This window comes from Chaetodon trifascialis, chromosome 1 (assembly GCF_039877785.1).
Source record: "Chaetodon trifascialis isolate fChaTrf1 chromosome 1, fChaTrf1.hap1, whole genome shotgun sequence".
NCBI classification, from domain to species: Eukaryota; Metazoa; Chordata; class Actinopteri; order Chaetodontiformes; family Chaetodontidae; genus Chaetodon; species Chaetodon trifascialis.
The window spans coordinates 418953-436681 of NC_092056.1; the positions used below are offsets into that span (position 1 = coordinate 418953).

Here is a 17729-nt window from a genome sequence, read left to right on the forward strand (position 1 = left end):
CCTCCTCCCCTGCAGCTCCTCTATATATACAGAGAGCCGGAGAGAGAGAGAGAGAGAGAGAGAGAGAGAGAGAGTCAGGGGACGAGCTGTGAGCGCAGACACGGACTCAGAGTGTGTTCAGCAGAGAGGGAGAGCGGTCGAGAGACATTCACACTGACTGAAGGACAACAGGACACACAGACACACCAGAGCATGCTCCTGTCTTCCTCTTCCATTTTCATTTGAAACAGGAGCAAAGGAAGGACAGACAGACAGACAGACAGACAGACAGACAGACAGACAGACAGACAGGTACCTCAGACAGACAGGTAACTCAGACAGACAGGTAACTCAGGTGAACCTCCTCTGGCTGTCTTCTGATGATGGATGATTACACTCTCCCCTTCTGGATTTACCTGGCTGTTTTGACCGTGTTTGTCGGCGGAGCCATGAAGAAAATTTTGGCATCCCACCTGAGCGCCGCCCCCCCCTTGGTGGCATGGCTGGGGGCCACCGTGCTGGTGGAGCGGCTGTGGGCGCTGTGCCTGCCGGCCGTGCTGCTGCTGGCGCTGCTCGGCCTCGCCTGCTGCCTGTACTCTGCCGCCAGGACCGGCCAGCCGCCGGCCCTGCCCGCCCACGGCAAGGCGGTCTTCATCACTGGTAAGACGAGGCTCCACCCACTCTTTCAGGTGTGTGTGTGGCTCGTTTTTTTTAAGGGGGGGGGGCAGCTGGAAGCTGTTTGTTGGACGCGACTTCAAAGAAACCCTGAACGAATGAAAAACTCCAAAAATACGATGCTGACGCGTGGCGTGGACTGAACGTCCTCTCTCAGCGAGAATCAAACCAGCGTCTAGTTTCTCTGAGAAAGTTTCCATCGGCAACATTCAGAAAGAAAGTTTAAATCAAAGTTCCAAAGTTTAAATCAAAGTTCCAAAGTTTAAATCAAAGTTCCAAAAGTTAATTCAAAGTTCCAAAAGTTGAATTCCAAGTTCCAAAGTTTAAATCAAAGTTCCAAAGTTTAAATCAAAGTTCCAAAGTTTAAATCAAAGTTCCAAAAGTTTAATTCAAAGTTCCAAAAGTTTAATTCAAAGTTCCAATATTTAAATCAAAGTTCCAAAATTTAATTCAAAGTTCCAAAAGTTGAATTCAAAGTTCCAATATTTAAATCAAAGTTCCAAAATTTAATTCAAAGTTCCAAAAGTTGAATTCAAAGTTCCAATATTTAAATCAAAGTTCCAAAATTTAATTCAAACTTCCAAAAGTTGAATTCAAAGTTCCAGAGATGTGGAAGTGAAGCGTCCTGCAGAGCCTCAGCAGGCGGGAAGAGGTTAAAAGGAAACGTTTCGTAATCGCTTGTGTGAGTGTGAACAATCAGAGGGCAGGTCAGCGTGTGTGTGTGTGTGTGTGTGTGTGTGTGTGTGTGTGTGTGTGTGTGTGTGTGTGTGTGTGTGTGTGTGTGTGTGTGTGTGTTTGCGGAATGAACTTCATGAACAATAGGCTGTGGGGGGGGGATTCCGTTCAGGTTAAAAGCCTGGAGGACTCAGAGGTCAGAGGTCACTGACGAGTGTTTTTGTCCCATTTTCTTTTACGTCTTTGTGTGTGTGTGTGTGTGTGTGTGTGTGTGTGTGTGTGTGTGTGTGTGTGTGTGTGTTGTCTCTTTGTGTCTCTGTGTGTTGGTGTGTGTATGGATCTCTGTGCGTGTGTGTTGTCTGTGTGTGTGTGTGTATGTGTGTGTGTCTGTGTGTGTCTCTGTCTCTCTGTCTCTGTGTGTGTGTGTGTGTGTGTGTGTGTGTGTGTGGTCTGTGTGTCTGTGTGTGTGTGTGTGTGTGTGTCTGTCTGTGTGTGTTGTCTGTGTGTGTGTGTGTTGTCTGTGTGTGTGTGTGTGTGTGTGTGTGTGTGTGTGTGTGTGTGTCTCTGTGTGTGTCTGTGTGTGTGTGTGTGTGTGTGTGTGTTGTCTGTGTGTGTGTCTCTCTGTGTGTGTCTGTGTGTGTGTCTCTGTGTGTCTGTGTGTGTGTCTCTCTGTGTGTGTCTGTGTGTGTCTGTGTGTGTGTCTCTCTGTGTGTGTCTCTGTGTGTCTGTGTGTATGTCTCTGTGTGTGTCTCTGTGTGTGTGTGTGTGTTGTCTGTGTGTGTTGTGTGTGTGTGTGTGTGTGTGTGTGTGTGTGTGTGTGTGTGTGTGTGTGTGTGTGTGTGTGTCTGTGTGTGTGTTGTCTGTGTGTGTGTGTGTGTGTGTGTGTGTGTGTGTCTGTCTGTCTGTGTGTGCTGTCTGTGTGTGTGTGTGTGTGTTGTCTGTGTCTGTGTCTGTGTGTCTGTGTGTGTGTGTGTGTGTGTGTGTGTGTGTGTGTGTGTGTGTGTGTTGTCTGTGTGTGTCTCTGTGTGTGTGTGTGTGTGTGTGTGTGTGTGTCTGTGTGTGTGTGTGTGTGTGTTGTCTGTGTGTGTTGTCTGTGTGTGTGTGTGTGTGTGTCTCTGTGTGTGTGTGTGTGTGTGTGTGTGTCTGTGTGTGTCTCTCTGTGTGTGTGTGTGTGTGTGTGTGTGTGTGTCTGTGTGTGTGTGTGTGTTGTCTGTGTGTGTTGTCTGTGTGTGTGTGTGTGTGTGTGTGTGTGTGTGTGTGTGTGTGTGTCTGTGTGTGTGTGTGTGTTGTCTGTGTGTGTGTGTGTGTGTGTGTGTGTGTGTGTGTGTGTGTCTCTGTGTGTGTCTCTGTGTGTGTCTCTGTGTGTGTGCTTGGATCAGGCCTGCTCCAGTCTCCTGGGTCCAGCTGGCTCTGGCTCTCTGTGTCGTGGTTAATGAGATAATCAGATCTGCAGATTAATGTGATGTTTAATAACAGCTCGCTCTGCTTCGTGTAACTGCGCTCTCACGTAATCGCCCTCAGCACACAAACACACTCGCAGTGGAAACTTTCCCAAACGGGTCCTCGGGTCACCTGAAAGGTGGAAAGCAGCCGTGGCCATGGAGACGGACAGACGGCTCGCTGGCTGCTGTGTTACCTGCTGGTCTTACCTGGTGTAATCTGTTTTTAATTCGAGCGCGGCAGAGGAGCCGTGAATGAATTCGTCCTTTGGTTTATCGTGTGTTGTACACTGTGTCCTGTTGTGTGTGTGTGTGCTGTGTGTCCACAGTCCACAGAGACGTCCTCAGATGTCTTATTTGTTCAAGCGATGATGGATGAACACACTGTCACATCGTCACGAGCTCGACCAGCAGCTGCTTCTAAAACTTCTTTCTTCTGTGATTTTCTTGCGTTCGGTCTGCCCTCCGTTTCCAGGAAGTAGTCACAGCCCTCGCTCTGAGTGCGACGCTGTCAGACTGGAAATGGTGATCCAGGCTCAGTTCTGTGTGATCTCACGGTGTCGGTGGTGTAAATCCTGATTCGCCCTGGGCTTCTCACATTCATCCATTCATGTGTCAGACAGCAGATTCAGGACTGGTTCAGGACCAGTCAGACCAGAAAGTGACCCAGTGACATTAATCTGCGTCCTTGTGAAATATACGTTTCTAGGGTTTTGGTGGTGACTCACAGGGCAAACTGGGCAACAGCTGTAGATGGAGAGCTGGCAGCTCACGCCTGGTTAGTCAACATGCTAACGCTAACTAGTCGCAATTGACCTCTGGGCTTAGCTGCTAATGGGACGATTGTTTTCCACATTGGTTTAAATACTAATCAGCACTACAAAAGCACTTATTCATACTTATTTTATTCATACGTATTTTGGAATTTCCCCTCGTGAGACGAATAAAAGTATATTGAATTGAATACATTCTTGTTTGACTGTAAAAGACACTACACACATATAATCCACACAGTTTTGTATCCACACAGCTAAATGTATCCCACAACAAAATATTAGGGAAGCACAATGAAACATGAATTGTTTTTCTTCCATTCAGTACCACTTCCTGTCAGCACGTTCTGCCCTCTTGTGGCCTAAAGCTGCACGACAGCTGAAACTCCAAATGCAACAAAACTGGACCTGGCATGTAAAGATGCTACGTAACGTCCCAGCAACAGCAGCGAAAACTTGTTCCTCAAGTTTTTCTGTCCGTATCCAAGGGCAATAAGTGTCCACTGCTGAACTGGGCAGTAGAACATTAACGCCATTATCACACTGAGAAAGTAAAACAGCCGCTCTTCAGTTATCGTTGGACAGCTGCAGCCGTCATGAGGCTGTGTGCTGCTGTCGTTTCTCTCTCAGAGCCACAGTGTTGCTGTGTGCAAACATTGTTAGACTTTGAACAAAGGTGTGGTCTACATCTTCAGCAGCCGCCTCCCACGCAGGAAGGAGTGCTTGTTTGATCAGGATGAAAGAAATCTAGGTCACTCAAACACACAATAAACCCGGAGAAACAACGTCTGGGGAGGGCACACGTCAGCCCTCTCAGAGCCTTCAGCAAAATGTCAACTCCCACCATGAATGTGTGCAGTCACGGATGATCCGTCTGCTGCTGACCGCCTGCAGGAGGAGTTCAGGAGTTTGGGCACTCGTGGCCGACTGTGAGCACCACGGGGCATGAAGGAAAACTGGACTGTTGTCCAGGAAAGATAATTAGATGCTGATGATGATTCGATGATGATTCTATGTTCGTCTTTGAATCATATGGAGCTATGTCTATGTCCTGGATCTCCTGGCTTTGCCTCCTCTAAGGTTTCATTCATGGATCTAGAAAAGCATCATGCAGTGAACTGATGCATGATACTTTGAAATCGAGGCTGTTGGATGGACATAACTCATCCTGTAATAATTCCCCTGAAGATCTTTTTTTAAAAATGATACGCTGTTTTGAGCCATGCTAGCATGTCGCTGTTTTAATGTTTGTGACATTCAGGCTCACGACAGTGAATCCTGATGACTTTGGTGAACTGCAGATTTTTCCTCCAGCACCACCATCAACTTGATATTTGTGTTTCATGTGAAATATCTGTTGGCTGGATTGAGGTGGAACGTGGTTCAGACCTTCATGTTCCCCTCAGGAGGAACTCTAATAACTCTTCATCAGCAGCTTTAATGTGTCCAACATGTTGGTTTGTGACCAAATGCCTGCACAAGTGCTCAAATGTAGCTCACCGAGCAGCCTGGCTCCACAGGTGGCTGAAGTTGTTTAATGGTCTCAGAACCTGGCAGGATATTTTCTACAGTGTGTTAAAATACATTAAGTGGACTGTTGTTCCAGCGGGAAGCTTTGACCAGGATTCAGGCAGCCTCTCCACCATGAACTGAGACCAAAGTTCAAATCCACCTCACCCATGTCTCTTCAGAAAACTGTGGGACATTATCAAGAAATGATGGATCCTTAAAATAAAGCATCATCCACGTTCCTCCTGCAGCCGGTAAACGTCAGACTGGGTGCCGTGCTGAGGTAATCCCAGACCAGATCAACATATACCGCAGACTAAGCTGTCTATTGGACAAGCTGTAGTGCTTCAGGAGGTCGTCTGGTGTCATGGCAACACAGTTCAAAATCCCAGTTCAATATTATGTCTTTCCATGTGGCATTTACAAGCTGCAGCTGATCACTGCATGTATGCAAACACACAAAGCCGAAAACAGCAGAGATAAAGGGATTACACAACCGTTCCAGTTCTCCTGAGACGGACCTTCTTATGAATTCATCTTTCAGCTCGGTGGGGAGAGAAGAACTTAGATCTGATTACAGTCTGGAAGCTGTCTTGCCCTCGTGACCTAGCGAGGGTTGGCTCTGATTCAGTGAAACAGACGATATCTAAGAGGAGATTGTGTCCAGAGCCGAGATCTCAATCAACAGCTCGTTCTTAATTGGCTCTGCTGAAAGCTGGTAAAGGTCGGTGTGGGGTCACTCTGGAATAAGAGCAGCGGGTGGAAAAAAGGCCTCAGTAAACCTCTTAGAAAGCTAATTGAACTGTTTGAGGCACATTCCTCGAAGGATGAGGGTTGAAGTCGCAGCGCTCGCTGACCGGGCAGCGCTGCCTGCTGGCGTCCTGCCGGCATGTGCAGGAAACCTCTCCAAGATGCTGATATGAAGACAGCTTCATATACACAACCACCTTCCCTTTGTTTTTAATGTCAGACAACTTTACGACAGCACGTCAAGCCTGGCAGCTACACACAGCCTTACAACACGCTGTCAGACTGACGTGGAAAGGTGGTTTTCTGAAAGCCAGGATGTTGGCATGGCTCCTGCCATGGTGCTGTTGAGGTAGTCTGGGTTCAGGCCTCTGAATCTATGTCCACATCCTCTTTTCACTGATTCAAACAGGTCTGGTGGTGAGTTCAGGGCCAGCGGTTTCTTAGTTGTCTGAGGCCGGACGGTGACGTAGGTTGACTTCCAGACATAATGTTTACACCCTGAAGAACACGTCGAATATGTGAACACATGACAACACATGTAAACAACCCGGCTTGCAAACAGATCCATGTGCAGTCAGCTGATCCTGGGGACAACTTGTGTGTTAACCTTCAGTGAGATGACTCTTCCTCCTCCTCCTCCTCCTCCTCCTCCTCCTCCTCCTCCTCAACTTTAACTCTGCAGTAATTCAAGGGGACATCGTCCCTAAAACTATCAGCACTGCTGTCTTTTCTCTTTCGTTTTGTCATATTTCATCTTTCTAGTTATATTTCTCTTCATCTTTTCCTTCATTCCTTTCTTTCGTCACTTCTTTCTTTTCTATCTTCTTTACCTCTCTACCATTATTACTTTCTTTTTATCTTTCTTCCTTTTGTTTTTCCTCCCTCTTCCTTCCTTGCCTCCTTTTCTTTCTTGCTTTTGTTTAAGCCTTTCATTGTCTTCACCCTTCCCTTCCTCCATGTCTCCTTTTGTCTCTTCCTTTTCTTCCTCCTATCCTCCTCTTCGTTTTTCTCCCTTTACTCACCTCTCTGTCATGTCTTTAATTTCCTTCCTTTTTTGTTCTTTTCTGTTCTCCTTTTTCTTTCGCATAACCTTCTTTTCTCTCCATTCTCAGTCTCTCTGTCGTGTTCTACGCTGTCTTTTCCTTCTTTCTGTGAGTTAGCTGCTTAAAGTTCATCAGCAGGTCAACTTCATGCTACATGCAGAGCCAATCGGTGCCGGTCAGTTCACTCTTTCACAGGATAAGAAAAGCTGGTTGTAGCTGCTTCCGAGAGGAAGAGGAAGATGAAGATGAAGATGAAGATGAAGATGAAGATGAAGATGAAGAAACATTTCATCTGTCCTGGGATTACACAGCGATTAGGACAATCACTCACTATTAGACTTACGTAACAGATCTCTACATAATGTTTGCTCAACAGTTCTTGATGTCGTTGGTTATTTAAAGGTAGAAAAACACAATTCCTCCTCCTGTCACATGGCCTCTGCTCACAGTTGGACGACAGTTTGTTATGACAGAGTTTTCCAAGTGATGAAGCAATGATGGCCTGCACCATGTGGCCATGCTTTCACACACAGAGACAGAACAAACACCAGGAACATTTTACAAAATGTTGTCCAGTACTTGAGTGCTTGTAAAACCTTTTCTGGGATCACTAGTCTGTCGTCAAGCACCCCAGAACCTAATGATTGATTCCTACCACCTCCTGAAGGACCCACAGAACTTCATTAAGCAATGCTGGAACATCTTTAAGGTTTCTGTCAGCCTGTTAGAGGATCCCTAGAACCTCCTCAAGGACACCGGCCACAAACCTGATGATCTCATGAAAAACCCCAAGATTTTTTTCAGAGACTCATAGAACTTCCTCAAAGACACACACATATTTAAATAGCCTTCGAACCTCTTGAAGACCCATAATATCTCATCAGCTATCTGTAGAACCACACATGGAATAGAAGCTCTGAAAGAACTATTATAAACTCTCCAGGGACCCTTATAACCTCTGCAAGAACCCCTAACCCCTTTAAACTCTGCAGCATGTTCGAGGATCCCTAAAACCTCCTCATGGGTTCTCTTCAAGGACTCATAAAAACCCATGAAGAGCCCTTTACATCATCAAGCACCCCTGGGACCCGTGAGGGCCACGGCCAAGCTGGTACCATTTCTGGCCCCCGCAAAGACGCTTGCTCAGACTTGGAGGTTCTGCGTTCACTCTGTATGACCCAAACATCAGTGCCTCCTTTGGTTACATTCCTCACTCTGTTCTTGTGTAAATGATGACGTTCTCCTCTGACAGCAGTGATTAAGATTAAACATAAGGTTGTTGGAAATGTGATGACTTCCAGCTGTATCTCCTTGCTGGATAATAAGACATCCTGAACTTTCAACTGCAGCAGGCGGACACATTTGTAAAGAAACGAGCCCCCCCTCCACCTCTCCCAAGCTTTTCAGTGACTCTCACATGCTGGCCTGCGAGCACCAGACCTCCTCCTCCTGAAACCTCCTCCTGACTGATTCAACATCGACCTGCTCAGAAACAGCTCTCAGCTCTCTACAGATACACTTTCTCTTGATGAGATGGTGTCATGGCACGAGATGAGATGGTGGCACAGTGTCGCAAGCGGTAACACAGTCGCCTCACAGCTAGAAGGTCCCAGGTTCGATTCTCGCTGTGGGCACCGGGGGCGTGTCCTCCACCATGCCTTCAGTGCCTGCTGCTCGAGGAAAGGGGCCTTTCTCCCCGTGTTCACCTGGGGTTTCCAGGTGGTCCACTAAAAACATGCAAGAAGATCACCACCTGACCAGCGGTGACGAGGAAAATTGGGTCCCCGGGCGCCAGTCAGATGGCAGCCCACCGCTCCTGGTCCGCCACGGAGGAAGGATGAAGGACGACCAATTTGCATGGCGTGTTCAGCGTGTCTGTAAAAATGTGTGACAAAAAAAGGGGATTGTCCCTCTGATTCTTCTTCTTCTTGTTATTTATTCTCTATGGAAGCCCAAATGTGTCAGGTAAGGAATAAACATCTATACACAACAAAAATAAAAATACTAAAATAAATATAAAAATACAGATTTCCAGTCAACGTTGCCCAGGTCCGGCCAATCACAGCTGTTTATTAATACGTCTGAGATGATGAGGAATCTGCTGTTGCGTCAGTCATCTGGTTGATATGTGCTCTTGACCAGAACAACAGCTGCACTTAAAGCTTTTGATGATTGAAAGGTGTGTTTGCCGCACTTCCAACAGGATTTGGGTTCGGACAACACTACGTGACACATTTTGCAGCTCTGATCAGTTATCGGTCTATCCAGTTGCATCGAGAGGCCTTTTGGCCTACGCCCATTCAGGACCCTTGGAAGTGGTGGAGAGGTTCCAGTCGATGTTGAGGCGACAGATCAGCATAAGTCCGCTCAGACGTTCTGTCTGCAGCCCAAAATGTGAGAATTTCAAAATGACCGATGGCAAAAGACGTGTGAACACATCCACCTGTGCAGGCACCCAGTAAGAGAACTGACTATGTGTCTGGTAGTGTGGCCATACATTGACCCAGTGTTGAGTCTTTAGAGCTAAGCGAACCAGGCTTGGACTTCAGGCAGGTTTACGAACCAGGTGGATCGTTTTCCACACCAACAGAACACCAGACGAGGGGAGGCGGACTCTGCGTTCACATCGGTGACGCCTGGGGCTCAAACGCAGTCGAAGTCGACGCACAATGTTTCCCAGATGTTGCATTTTTAGTGTCTAAATGCCGACCGCATAATCTGCCTGCATAATTCAACAATTCGTTTGTTGTTCACTTTCGACCAGATGCAAATTCAGAAAATGCACCACAGGAACCTTCTAATAACCTTCTAAGACTCTCATATTTTTCTGTCACTCTTCTTAAATGATGTCTTGCTTCTTGTTATTTCTGTTTCTATTTGTTTCATATTTAATGCTTTTATTGGGAAGCACGGTGTAACCTTTACTGTCTCCTTCATGTACTTGCGTTTAGTGTTTCAGATCATGAAGTAAAATTAAGTCAGTGGCCTGATTAAGCTCTGCGTTTTAACCAGTGTATCGCTGAATCTCTGAACATGAGCATGGGGCTGTTGTGTGCAGATGGTAAGGCCTCCGCCCAGAGACAGATGTGTGTTTTGACCTTGTACACTTCTCAGTACTCGTCTGTCACATCCACGTTTATTTCTTCATCTGAGGGGCCCCTCAGAGTCCCGGCCCCGTTATGCAATGCAGCTCCTCCTCAGAGCTGAATCTGTCTCCTGCAGCGATACGAAGGCCACATGTTCAGCTGCAACCTCAAACTGGCTGCTTTATGGAGATGAACCTTCTGCTTTAAGGGTCCGTTTACACTGGGGATGTTCCTGTGAGCTCATGTTTCAGAGGGGAACCCCCAGCTATCCTCGCAGGGGTCTGACAGCAGGGTGGGGTTAGCGCACCGACTCCATTGCTGTCATTTTATCTGAAACCCAAGTCCACATCACCCATCGCCCTCAGTGCAAACATAGAGGCTTGCTGTGAGGGGTCAGCAGTGGACAGGGTGAAGAATGTGGGACAGTGTGCGGTCTGAGAGCTGCTGCAACCCTTTACAGAGCACCATGTCATTTATTCTGCAGCACACATCTGCAGAAGTGCTCAGTAATTCTAACATACAATTCAAAGTTATTTGCCTCAGAGCTCCTGGTTTTCAGAGTCTGAACAGGAGTCTTAACTGGAAACAGCGATGGTTCTACCTGCTGACACTCTCCTGTGTCTGTTCACCTTGACGGGCCAGCAACACAATGTAGAGGAGACATGTAGGACGAAACATAGAGCTGAACAGGTATCAACCTAAACTAAACATGTCAACTTCAGCAGACAGAGAAGAGCTGGATGTCTGTTTACAGGTCAGCCTGTTGTTGTTTTTGTTTCACTTAAGATTTTAAAAATTTGCACAGATCCATGTCTTTGTCCGTGTTGTTGTTATTATGATTGTTGTTATTGATGTTGCTGTGTTTGTGGTTGTTGTTGCATTTGTGGTTGTTGTTATTCTTGTTGTTGTGTTTGTTGTGGTTTTTGCTATTGTTGTGATTGTTGTTATTATTGGTGTTGTGTTTGTTTTTGTTGTGTTTGTTGTTTTTGCAGTCGTCGTCTTTGTCGTTTTTGCTGTTGTGTTTGTGCTTGTTGTTGTGTTTATTGTTGTTGATGATGTTGTGTTTATTGTTGTTTTTGTGTTTGTTGTTGTGTTTGTTGTTGTTGTGTTGTCGTTGTTTTTGTGTTTGTTGTTGTGTTTGTTGTTGTTTTGTGCTTGTTGTTGTGTTTGTTGTTGTGATGTTGTGTTTGTTTTTGTTGTGTTTGTGTTTGTTATTGTTGTTTGTTGTTGTTGTGTTTTTGTTGTTTTTGATCTTGTTGTGTTTGTTGTTGTTTTGTGTTTGCTGTTGTGTTTGTTGTTGTTTTTGATGTTGTTGTGTTTGTTGCTGTTTTTGTGTTTGTTGTTGTGTTTGTTGTTGTTTTGTGCTTGTTGTTGTGTTTGTTGTTGTGATGTTGTTTGTTTTTGTTGTGTTTGTGTTTGTTATTGTTGTTTGTTGTGTTTTTGTTGTTTTTGATCTTGTTATGTTTGTTGTTGTTTTGTGTTTGTTGTTGTGTTGTTGTTCCTGTGTTTGCTGTGTTTGTTGTTGTTTTTGATGTTGCATTTGTTGTTGTTTTTGTGTTTGTTGTTGTGTTTGTTGTTGTTTTTGTGTTTGTTGTTGTGTTTGTTGTTGTTGTTTTTGTGTTTGTTGTTGTGTCCTCTTGTTGTGCTGAATAACTGTGCTTGACTGACTTGCTTCAGAGTTGTTGGAGTGTGGGAGACCTGACATCATGAAACCTGAGCCCCTGGATTCGCACACGCACACTGTGTGTGTGTGTGTGTGTGTGTGTGTGTGTGTGTGTGTGTGTGTGTGTGTGTGTGTGTGTGTGTGTGTGTGTGCGTGTGCGCGTGTGCGTGTGCCTGTGTGTGGTTATGAATCAGGTTGTAGATTGTGTTTCTGCAGCGTGGACTCGAGCGGTCATATATGTTTCTGGAGCCAATGTTCACTCTTCCTTTCGGGACGTGACTCTGGAAATCCTCCAAGGACACAGAGTGAAGCAGCGTGCCAACGCCTTGACGCTCTCGCCAGCAGAGCTCTTTCAGACCCCCGCTGCACAAAAGAACAAACAGAACAGCGAGTACTGCCGCAGATCAGGTTGTAGGTGCTGGGACTTCTGGGAAACTGGGGAGGCATGGGGTACGTGACGGGTCGCTGCCTCTGAGGGATCTGTGCCCCTCTGAGAAAACACTGTGTGACTTTAGAAAGGAAATAAAAGAATAAGTGCTCTGACAACAGATCAAAACTTGCAGCACAGCACAAAATCTAGACAACTTCTACCAGCAGATTTGACAAACTCACTGATCTCGATTAGCAACATGTGACATGACAGCATGCCGCGATGACCAATCAGCTGCCATCACCTGACAGCAGTGCAAAGGCTGGACATTGGTTCATCACTCTGCTGACCAACAGTCTCTCACTCAACCTTTAAATATTACCACAATCGTGGGGTTTCTCCCTCAAACAAACCATCTCTGGCCCAGTGCTCAGACCGTCTCCTGACCGGCTCACAAATGAAATGCTGCTGCAGCTCTATATAAAAAATTGAATGACCCCAAAAACGAGGAGCCTGCTAACAGCTGGTCCTGTAGGATGTTACACTGCACAGCTTAGCCTTTCACTGGGAAGCATCCAATTATCACAACCCACCCAAAACTATTTTCACATCCCCAGTTGAATAAAAATGAGCCCAAATGGATGAATAAAGGCTCACGACAGGAAGTCGTACAGCAAAGTTTAGCAAACTGCTAACAATCACAATCAGTCATTCGCAGACGCTTTGATCCAAAGCGACATTCATATGAATTCACACAGCGATGGTGCAGCATCGGGAGCAGTTTTGGGGTTCAGTATCTAGGCCAAGGATACTTCGGCGTGTGGACTGCCGAGGCCAGGGATCGAACCACCGACCCCCTGATTGGCAGACAACCGCCTTACCTCCCGAGTCAGCTGCTAACATGCTAACCAGCTGGTAGCCTGCTAACGCCGGCAGTCAGAGTATCTCTTGAGCTTCTGTCTGTCTTCTCTGTACAATTCTCCTGATTTTGTTCTCAGGATTGTTCATTTCACGCAACAAAGAGCTGCTGAAGAGGGAAGAAGCTTGTTAGCTCCGTTGCTAACAAGACAATAAGTGTCCACAGTTTATGAAAGCTGCATCAGTCTGAAGTCCTCCAGAGTCTGGGCGGCATGTGAACCAAGTCTCTGTCGTTTGTACTGTGACAGAGGAGCTTCAGTGAAATGCCGAAACGCAGCTAATAAGCGATGAGAGCTTCGTCCACTGACTCTTCATCAATGAGAAATTAAACTTGATGTTAAACACGAGGACCTCGTCACTGTGAGCAAAAAGAATAGATTTCACCATGAAAGTTTCCATTTGAATGGCATCCCATCTGTTCCTGTATTGTTATTAAATCAGTTCAGTTCGGATGCTGTGATCAGTGCATGTTTAGTGTAACTGAGCCTGCAGGTTGAATTTATTCCTCCGCAGACGAGAAGTGAACAGCGTTATTAAAATCTGAGGCAGTAATTTACGACCCAGATATTTCTCATTGTGTCCATATGTGCTGGTTGAGAGGCAGCAGCTGAGCGCTGAGCGCTCTGTCCAAACCTGCTCTGACTGCATCTGTCAAACGTCTGTTACCGACACATCCCAACATCTGCAGGGCGACAAGCCAATCAGAGCTGCAGCAGGAAGAGGAGGATTATGTCTGCCCTGTTTGACACGATGCAGGTGAAAGCTGATCAGTGTGATCTGAGTCTCAGATTAAGCTTCAAAACACTGATCCAATCTGCTTGTCTTCCCTGCCAGCCCTGCAGGAAGAGGCTCGCGTCTCGCCCAGATGAGATTTAAACCTTCGCCTTCGTTTTTATGGATCAGTCTCTTCAGTTCACGACCGCAGCAGCGTGTTAAACTCTTTTATGAGGCTGTAAAATCAGACGGCAATCTACTGATGTTATCACAGTCAGCTCACGCTCTGGTCGCTTATTTCTGTAGTTTTCATCATTTATTTGGTCCATTTTTTCCTCTCAGTACTTTGTTTCTTCTTGACTGGTCTCTTCAGTAGTTGTGTTCAGTGCTTGTGTGCCTGCTGTAAACTGAGAATATTGTGGGTTTCATGGGGTGGGTGATGTAGTCACATATCTGCCCCAGTTTCATTTGCCCTTGAGCCTCACAGCAACGTAAAGAAACGTCTGTGACTGAGAACACGGCCGACACGAACAGTCTGAGCTGAATTTAACTGCTTCTTGTCATATGTGGATGTAGCTCGGCTCTGCACAGGGAGGAGGAGGAGGAGGAGGAGGAGGAGGAGGAAATGTGGGCCTCCGTCACAAAAACTCATCGTTAGTTGTGTGGTGGTTTTATATTACCTAGAAAGTAAAGTTTGTACTGATCAATGAAACCAGCTGATAATGATCCGTCCCTGTGTGCCTGCAGGCTGTGACTCTGGTTTTGGGAATGCGGCGGCGAAGCATCTGGACGCTCTGGGCTTCCAGGTGTTTGCTACAGTGTTGGACCTCTCAGGAGACGGAGCCAGAGAGCTGCAGAGGACCTGCTCGCCACGCCTCACCCTCCTCCAGGTGGACATCACCCAGCCACAGCAGGTCCAGCAGGCGCTGCTGGACACGAAGGCCAAACTGGGCCTCAAAGGTAAAGACGGGCGGCTGAAGCCAAACCTTCTGGCTGCGACTCAGATCATTGTCTTTATTCTGCTTTATTTACGCTGCAACATCTGTAACTCCTTTAATAAGAGAGATGACAGCTCGTTCACCAGGTGTATCTGTTCGCTGCGTTTCACCGTCGTCATGCTTTTAAACAGGTGCACAGGTGTTCAGAGGACCCGGTACAGGTGTGCTGACACGCTGCGTCTCCTCTGCTCAGCAGTTTGGACTCTTGGACAGTTTGGGCTTCACTTTTCAAGCTGTTCTGTCAACACTGCTCCTTCGCTGGCCTTCTAGGAAATCACTGACATGCGAACGCCCATGTCTGAAAGAAAACAGCAGCTTGAATCGATCTGAGTGCAGAGCAGCATGCGAGGAGAGTCGGTGCTGAAGCAGACGAGCGGTTTCGTCTCGTGTTTCACACACATAACTGGGAGCAGAGAGCGTCCCCTGGCTCACTCTGTGATTGGCTCAGACCTGCAGCTCCCACTGGCTTTGTAATTAGACAGTTCAGACCGCTGACTTTACCTCCGAGTCATCTGAGGATACGCGTGTGTGTGTGCTTGCCGCTCAAGTTGTGAGGACATAAATGTGTTTACACAATCACTTTGTGGGGACTCGTCTTCTCACCTGCCTTATGGGGACAAAAGTCCTCAAAATGTAAATCACTGATTGTTACTGTGAACACTTCTGTTCAGGTTCAGATACGTTTCCAGGAAATTAATGTAAGTCTAGACGATGTCCCCAAAAGTGATGGAAACACGTTTGTGTGTGTGTGTGTGTGTGTGTGTGTGCGCGTGTGTGTGAGTGGGTGGATGTGTTAAAAGAACTGGAGGGAAAGGTCACGAACACACACTTCCATGCACTCTCTCTGGAACACAGTGTGTGTGTGCGCGCGCACGTGTGTGTGTGTGTGTGTGTGTGTGTGTGTGTGTGTGTGTGTGTGTGTGCGCGTGTGTGTGTAGGCGTGTGTGTGTGTGAACATGTGTGAACGTGTGTGTGTGAACATTGTGTGTGTGTGTGTGTGTGTGTGTGTGTGTGTGTGTGTGTGTGTGTGCGTGTGTGTGTAGGTGTGGAGGTGTGTGTGAACATGTGTGAACGTGTGTGTTTGTCAGCAGAGTGTTTGTCAGTCAGAGCAGAGGAGGATGAGGATGAGGATGAGGATGGCGTCTGTGAGACGATGAAGCTGGTGTTGGGCTGATCCCAGGCCAGTGGCTCAGGGCTCATCGTATGTGGACGCTTTGCAGCATTAATATCAGACGTTACGTAAATAAATGCTCATGAGGATAAACGCAGACTTTTTATACGACTTTTCATTTGAGCCGTTTTCTTTCAAATCTCCTTGATTTCATTTCGTTTCTTCTTTTTATCAGGATGAACGACACGGAGTCCGTCGTGGTCACGTTACGGTTTCACGGCCTCTCCTGTAGAAAGTTTTACCCTCTGCAGACAGGAAGTTACCTGGGCGGGTCGTTCAGGTGTTTGACGCTCTGCCAACCTGGATCTTCTGTTGCTCATTATCTGTCATCAGCTCTGAGCAGCTCAGGCCTAAACAAAGCTCCACAGTGGCTCGACAAACAAAGTGTGGGATTCTGGGTCAGATGAGGGCGAGCGAGGCTTGTTTAGACTTGCGCAAACAGAGAGCGAGCGAGCGAGCGGGGCCGACCTCATGGCGTCCCGTGTTGGCAGTTTGTAGTGGCCGCCGTCAGAGGACGGTCGGACACTGAGGCATGCAGATGTGAAGTGAAGTCACATCACAGTGTACAAATACTTCATCGTTGTACTTTTTAAGTGACTGTAAACTGTATTAAAGTCAGTGTGTGTCACAGAAGCAGGATTTTAATGTGTTTGTGTCGTCGCTGTGAAGCTGTGAAATCTCAGAAGCTTGGATGCGTCAATCAAACCAGAACCAATCATCAATAATCAAACTGTCCACTGACAGCAGCTTCATGTGTTCATCTCCTTCATCCTTCATGTGTTCACAAAGTGGTGAACCTCTCTCCGCCCTCTGTGAGCGACTGAGCCTTTCCAGGACGCCCCTTTCATAGCCAATCATGATCCTCTCACCTGTGACCAATCAGCCTGTTTACCTGTGCAATGATCCAAACAGGTGTTTCTGGAGCGTTCCACATCTTTCAGGCTGTGAAATGTGTCGCTGCATCAGATTCAGGATAAGCAGATATTTACAGAAATCAATGAAAAAGATGAAATATATTGACTTTGAGCTGTTCTCAGGTCAGTTTGTGTCAGAGAGGATCAGATCAGCTGATCAAACAGGAAGTGACTTCCTGTTTGATGGGGTTTGATCTGTGCACCTATAATGATGATGACATGCTTTACGTGAGCTGAGCAGCAGTGGACCCCTGAGGGACCCTGAGGATCACCCTCTGACCTTCGCTGTGTGTGTCGGCAGGTCTGTGGGGTTTGGTGAACAACGCTGGAGTGTGTGTGAACTTCGGAGACTCCGAGCTGTCGCTCATGTCGAACTTCCGCGGCTGCATGGAGGTCAACTTCTTCGGCACACTGAGCATCACCAAGAGCTTCCTGCCGCTGCTGCGACAGGCCAAAGGACGCATCGTCACCATCTCCAGCCCCGCCGGTGTGTGTCCAACACACACGCACACACTCACACACACACACACACGCACACACTCACACACACACACACACACACACACACACACACACACACACACACACACACACACACAGACGCTGTCATACGTCTTGTCTGAACCACACATGAACTGACTGCTGCCTTCAAACCTCTTCCTCCTCCTCAGACCTCGTCAGCTGGTGCGATGATGAGCTGTCAGAATTATTCTGCTGTGTCTAAGATAAGATAAGATAAGATAAGATAAGATAAGGCTTTATTTATCTGTTGATCTGAATAAAGCATCGATGAAGGCAGTCAGAGAAACCACAAACTGACAGGACGATGAAGAATAAAATGTGACTGTCAGTGAACTTTGACCTTTTTCAAAGAGGACAGTAACTGACAGACTAAAGTAACTGACAGACTAAAGTAACTGACAGACTAAAGTAACTGACACACCAAACGTAGTAGTAACTAGTAACTGGTAATGTATCCTGATACAATCTGAAACACAACAGACACAAAGAAAACAAAGACAAACACATTTAGTTCAAAGTGTTTCATGAAT

At 46.7% G+C, this 17729-nt stretch overlaps 1 protein-coding gene across 2 annotated transcripts in view; it reads left to right on the forward strand.

The window, feature by feature from the left end:
• Positions 1-286: 286 nt before the first annotated feature.
• The window catches only part of hsd11b2 (hydroxysteroid (11-beta) dehydrogenase 2), a 51102-nt gene continuing 33659 nt past the window's right edge, over positions 287-17729 (forward strand). For both annotated transcript variants that reach the window (XR_011602138.1, XM_070961465.1), the window contains exons 1-3: positions 287-639; positions 14342-14554; positions 16979-17164. Coding sequence is in view for 1 of the 2 variants with exons in the window: in XM_070961465.1 (XP_070817566.1) it covers positions 360-639; positions 14342-14554; positions 16979-17164 (679 nt within the window). In the remaining variant the exon portion in view is untranslated. The remainder of the gene's footprint in view (positions 640-14341; positions 14555-16978; positions 17165-17729) is intronic.